Source organism: Pyxicephalus adspersus, chromosome 2 (assembly GCF_032062135.1).
Source record: "Pyxicephalus adspersus chromosome 2, UCB_Pads_2.0, whole genome shotgun sequence".
Taxonomy (NCBI): Eukaryota; Metazoa; Chordata; class Amphibia; order Anura; family Pyxicephalidae; genus Pyxicephalus; species Pyxicephalus adspersus.
The window spans coordinates 9,388,833-9,395,174 of NC_092859.1; the positions used below are offsets into that span (position 1 = coordinate 9,388,833).

The window sequence follows — 6,342 nt, forward strand, 5'->3', positions numbered from 1 at the left end:
TTTTACTCTAGATGAGAGAAAGCCTTTATTTGAAGCCTTTTTTAATATTACCTATCTATTCTCTTAGATATTCCTATATCATTGGAAGCAACTCCTGGGTAGAGTGGTGGCCAAACAAAAGGGAATGTCAGAGTCCAGAGTACGAGGAGCTATGTGATAGTCTTGAGACCATTGCTGATGAAATGTCTCTGTTTGGCTGTGAAAAATGAAGACTTTCTGTATTCTTTAGTGATCAAGGCCAATGTGAATCACAAATATATTTTTAACTGTATGTTTTCCACTGTTCACAGTTTCACTTTTTCTATAAAAAAAATAAAGCACTTTTTTGGGTTTTCAACAGTGTCGGTTACTTTGGTTATTTTACTTAAGCAAGATGTTTTAGCACATTCAGTAGATTTGGGGAGATCAGCCTCTAGGGGGAGCTATGGCTTGTACAAAAATGGTGTCAGCCTGAGAATGGTCAAGGTGCAGAGTCTAAGCAGTAACAAGGTCTTCTCCAGAGCCTCTAGCAGTAGGATGCTGTGCTGCTGGTTACTGCTAGATTTCGGTCCTTGGGCACACCAGGGTGGGTAGGATAATGCACTGCTCCAAATCACTAGGCGGAAGAAATGCTTGTCAGGGACAAGCCAGCGGTCAAGAACCAGAAATCCAAGAAATGGACAATGGTGGCAGGGGGGCCACCGCAGACACAGGAGAACCCAGGAGACACAGGAAGCAACAGAAGGCACAGGTGACACGGGAGACACAGGGATAACTGCAGACACAGGTGAACACTGGACCAGCACAAGGGAACAGTCAGTGAAACACTAGACTGAAAAATAAGGGGTTAACACGGGAGCTGGACAGGGAGAACACTGAATTAAACAGCAGATGTAAAGGAAATGCTCAACAAGGCTAAGGGGCTCTGCATTAGTGGAGTGGAGACAAGTTGCACGAACAATGAGTGCTATGTCTGAGCAAGCTAAATAGCCCGGAATGATTTATAGGCTATTTCCGGATTGACCGGTGGGATGGGGAAAACTAATAAAACTTGGAAGAGCAGATGCCCCCAGGGTCAGAACTGCCGGTATGCGCAGGAGAGAGGTGCCTGCACTTATGCAAGGAAGAGGTAAGTGTGACAACTAGGAGCACTGTTGACCAGTCCACGAGCTGCAAAATATTTGTCAGGAGCCAAGAGGAGAAGAGTAAAGTGTCTACAATTCTCTGTGACCAGTGACCAATCATGCAAAGCTTGTGCCAGTGCAGGGGACAGAGACGGCACTCTCTGATTCTCTCACAGGTCAGCCCCAGTGATCGTTCTTTTCCCTAATGCCATACATGGTTTTCATTCACTGCAGGAATGGTGTATGGTATAATGTGGAGGTAACCTTTTATCGCTCCAGTTTCCTGAAAGCAACCCTCTTTCTTGTGTTATTATTGAATGTTGGACAAACTTAAAACCTTCTCCATACTTCCTTCCTCATATGCCAGTGTTTCGCAACCAGGGTTCCCTTGAACCCTATAGTTCCTCCAGAGGTTGTTAGGAATCTTTTGAGCAATGAGAAGTTTGTGCCTCTCAGGTCAGTGACCCTCCATTTATCTTTTTGGCTACCTGTAAGGGTGACATTCTTCCAAATGGCCAGCAATTTAAGAGAGATTCTTTCTACTGATGGCCACACTAATGTACTGTGAGCTGTGGATATGGTAATTGTAAGAGGAGTTCCCTGAAGACTTGACAGTTATTTCAAGGTTTTCTCCAAGAGTTGAAAAGATTGTGAAACACTGGCATAGAGAAACCCAGAGTGAAGTCAAACAGCCTAAAGATCAATAAACAGGAGGTCCTTTACCAGACAACAAGACCAAATCACAGACCAAGTCCGGGGATGAAGCCAGATTTTTTTTTAAATATCAGACAACCATACTATTGAAAAACAATTGGGTTACAAAATGTAGGGAAAGCTAACACTCTAAAAAAGTAATGTAATGTAATGCTGCTGTAATTTTTTCAGATGTAGAAAAAAGCAGTGAGACTGACATGTTGGGGAAAAGGAGTTCCTTTATTAAGGTGATAATGTGATTGAAAAAACCCACTTGGCCCAACCATCTATAAATCTTTGCACTCTGTTCTCCCCCATGCATAACTGAAGTAGGTTCTCCTTTTACAATAGCCTAATGCATTTGTAATGAGTCATTTTAGGTTCAGCAGTTGAGGGACAGCTGGGTGCCTTATTTTGCCTCTGGTTGGTTGGGTATAAGTATGTATATATTACTTGTTAAAAGTCTTGCAGTTGTTCTTCATGTATTCTGTGGGTTATAGGCTGGGTTTTGGAAAAGTAAAAGAAGAGAACCTTGTTTAGTATCCCAGCTTGGGATATTGGTATATTGTTTTGTTTTTTTCAGATTCCCGGTAAAGATTTAATAAAAGACCAAAGCAAGAAACAATATGTATCCTTAGAAGTGAAGTCCACTAACGCATCGTGCAACATGGAGAAAACTCTCCTCCTGAACTTCCACAGTGGATACATCTTCATACAGACAGACAAACCCATCTACACTCCAGGGACTACAGGTACGTAGAACTGTATAATGCAAAGATGCACAAGTATGACTTTAATGACGTTACCTCTCTGATTAAAGGTATGGGGAACATTTTGATAAGACTCTCCAAGACAGGATAGACTATCAACCTGGGCGATACAGAAAACCGGGAAAAGATTTATTAAAAATCATTTGCTATTATCAGGGGCAGCATAGTCAGAGATAAGTGCTCTGACCTTTGTAGCGCTAGGTCCCAGGTTCGAATCTCGGCCAGTACATTATCTGCTTGGTATTTGCAGGTTCGCCCCGTGTCTGTGTGGATTTACTCTGGGTACCGGTTTCCTCCCACATCCCTAAAACATGCAGTTAGATATATTGGCTACTGCTACGGCTACGCCCCCCAAAATTGACCTTAGACTGTAATAAATACATTTGACTATAATAGGGACATTAGATTGTCAGCCCCTTTGAGGCAAAGCTAGTGACACGACTATAGATTTTGTACAGCGCTGCATAATATGATGGCGCTATATAAATACCGTGTAATATTATTATTAATCTGCAAATGTTTTTGTTTCTGGACCAGATCAATGCCAGATTGCAGGTTACCCCTTGTCAGGTTTTCTTAGTTATCTTAGTCTGTTAGTCTTGGAGAGCTTTATTAAATCAGGCTCAAAGAGTCAGCCCTATATTGACAAGTATAAAAGTAGGAAATACTAACATTTAAAGAAGCCAACAGTGGGAGTGCCCATACTTGAGTCATCTTAGGACCAAAAATATCATTGACCACATTTAACATAATGATGGCCAAAAGTGGTTGAAATGGTTTTCTGTAATTTTTCACTCTTTAAATGTCCCTGACAACCCAAAAGGGAGGTCAGATTTTCTCATTAACAATGGGCTCACAGACAATTTCTACTGATGGAATCACAAGGCTGTGATCCCACTGTCAAGGTATCTTTCGGCAATGGTATTGGCTGATGGCCGTCAATGGTGCGACCACAAATGAGCTCACAGTTGTTCTTAACGGTTGCAAGGCAAACTTCTGCTTTATAAATTTTATCTTAGGTTGGATGATCAGATCTTGAACTAAACTCCGGCAAATCCAAGCATTGGTGTTGGCTGATGGTTGTTAATGGTGGGAATACTAACAGGCTCGCAGTTGTTCTTTACAGTTGCAAGGCAAACTTCTGAATCAGAATCAAGTTGGCTTAACAGACCTTGAACTAAACTCAGGCAAATTTGAGCAACTCTATTTTCAATTAGCAATTTCCACTTGTTACAAAGCACACAGAAACACGTATCATTCATTCTTCAATAGGTTTTTGTAATTTTAGGGTCATAGCTAAATTTTAGACACAACTTTATACACCATTGACTCAATTCATAAAGCTCAACGCAAGAACATTGATCTATATTTTTAGCCATGTGATTACTATATTTTTATGTGATTTGTTTCTTAGAGTTTGTTTTGTGAATTAGCCTACTTTAAATTACTTAAATACGTGACAACAACTTGATTATCAATTGTACCACTCCCCTATTTAAATGGGTAAGTACAATAATAGTGGGTCCTAATATACGCTAGTCCTACACCAATAAAGGACCAAGGCTGCTAAAATTTCCTGCTGAACAGAAATCCTCCCCTGAAGAAGCAGAATACCCTATCTGCAAAACGTGTTGGGTCCCTGTGAATAAATCATATGGGACTCAATATTTCATTGTGTGCAGACTTTAATTGATAAAGAACTGATTTTAATAAGTTAATCACAATTATTGTATTATAAATATTCCTATGTTAACAAATTGGATTTCTTTAACACACATACCGCTTTGAACCTCTCTTTTTCCTTCCTTCCTACACTGTTATTGTGCTTGCCTACTTTAAATTACTGCTTTCTGTCTTTTGTTTCATCGAAACTTCTCAAATTAAAATGATTGAAATAGAAAAACATTAACCAAGTCTACCCCATTCTGGGCAACTTTGCATTGTAATGTCCTGTATTTCTGAGTTAATCGAAAAGCCCTATCATCAAACTTGGGACTTCTAGTGATGGAGAAGGTTGTATGTGGGAACATATTCAAGGTGAAAACAGGATACTATGCTCGTAAACTGTAACAAGAACTTGAAAAAACTTGGTAGAAGGCTTGATATATGTTGTTTTTCTATTATTATGTTATTTTTTATATTGTATAGCACATGTTTTATATAACATGTTCCCACCAGTTCCCCCGACTCCCCAGTTCTCAACAATTTTTTTGACAATGTAATACAGTATTTACCAAGTCTACCCCATTCTGGGCAACTTTGCATTGTAATGTTCTGTATTTTTATCCCTCTAGTTCAGTATCGGCTTTACCCTGTAAATTTCAACATGCAGCCTACAAACAGGACGGTGCTCGTAGAATTCCTGGTAAGTACAGCTCAACTATCATACTCTCATTTTTCAATGAAAACTACCTTACGGGTCACAGAGTCTTATTGGATGAAGGGTGGCAGTTAATGAACCTTTACCACGTAACTATGAAAAATTAAGCTGCTGTAATTCAGGGCATCTAAATTGGAGAGTAGCCCAGTAAAGGCTTTCTTGGCTAAATAGAGTGACCATTTAGGTGTAAAACGTAGCGGGGTATTTTGAATTTATCACTTATGTGCATGCTTGGAACTTTTATTATTGATGATGATTTTATACAACTGGTATGCAAAAGAGGAGAACACTTTAGGCTTTATTTCAAAACAACAATATCACAACTTTCTGTTCTTTCTGATGTATTACCAGTGGCCACTACTGGTATATTTCTAGTGATTGATGGCCTATGAACTAAAAAAAGTGGTGATCCGTATTCCATTCAAGAAAATGGGTTTTTGCCAGGTTGGGGTAAATGCTGTTTGGTGATCAGTCACTGATAAATCTCTTCACAATATGTAGTGCTTCAGGGGTAGGTTAGGACTTGTTTAAAAATGTTTTTACCGAGTGTTCAAAATATGTAATACTTTGGTGCTCATAATGTATGTAAAGATAGCTTATGATGTTAAATACTTGCTTCCTACAATTGTTGGTTTCTTGACTGTCATTCTATTAATTATGATTAATATTATTATTATTATTATTATTAATAAGCAAACATATTACGCTGTACATTAAATAGGGGTTGCAAATGACAGATGAATACAGACAGTGACACAGGAGGAGAGGACCCTGCCCCGAAGAGTTTACAATCTAGGAGCTGGGGAAAATACACACAATAAGAGGGGATATATATATAGTGGCGAGAGTTTCAAAAGGCAGAAGAAGGGTAGGCAAGTTATAAAAAATAGGTTTTGTGTGCCCTTTTAAATAAGCAGAAAGTAGGAGCAATCCGAAAAGGATGAGGAAGATCATTCCAGAGAGTTGGGGCAGCTCTAGAAAAGTCTTGATGAGGTAATGAGTGAGGATGTTAGTAGTAGGTCATTGAAGGAGCGAAGAGATCTGCTAGGGGAGTATTTTTTCACCAGGTCAGAAATGTAAGTGGGACAAAAACTGTGGAAGAATTTGAAGGCAAAGCACAGGACTTGAATTTGATTCTAAGGTGCAATGGAAGTAAATAAAGAGAACTACAAAGAGATGCAGCAGAAGAAGAGCAGTTCCTGTAGCTTCACTAGTCAGTAATTTATTGTCCTAGTGACACTAAAATAGAAGAAATCTACATAACATACTTCCTGTATTTATTTCTATTTCTGTGTTCTAGAATCCAGATGGAATATTGGTGAAGAATGAACAGTTTATTCCTGATGCATCAGGCATTATTTCAAAGACCTATCCATTGTCTGATGTACCAAGGTAT

General features: G+C 39.2%; 1 protein-coding gene across 3 annotated transcripts in view; it reads left to right on the top strand.

Moving 5' to 3' along the window:
- LOC140322815 (venom factor-like) overlaps positions 1 to 6,342 on the top strand; it is a 107,434-nt gene that overhangs the window by 57,547 nt on the left and 43,545 nt on the right. For 2 of the 3 annotated variants that reach the window (XM_072399427.1, XM_072399429.1), the window contains 3 exons: positions 2,380 to 2,548; positions 4,861 to 4,931; positions 6,247 to 6,338. The exons of the other annotated variant lie outside the window; for it this stretch is intronic. In XM_072399427.1, the coding sequence (XP_072255528.1) occupies positions 2,380 to 2,548; positions 4,861 to 4,931; positions 6,247 to 6,338 (332 nt within the window). The remainder of the gene's footprint in view (positions 1 to 2,379; positions 2,549 to 4,860; positions 4,932 to 6,246; positions 6,339 to 6,342) is intronic. 3 annotated transcript variants of the gene reach the window in all.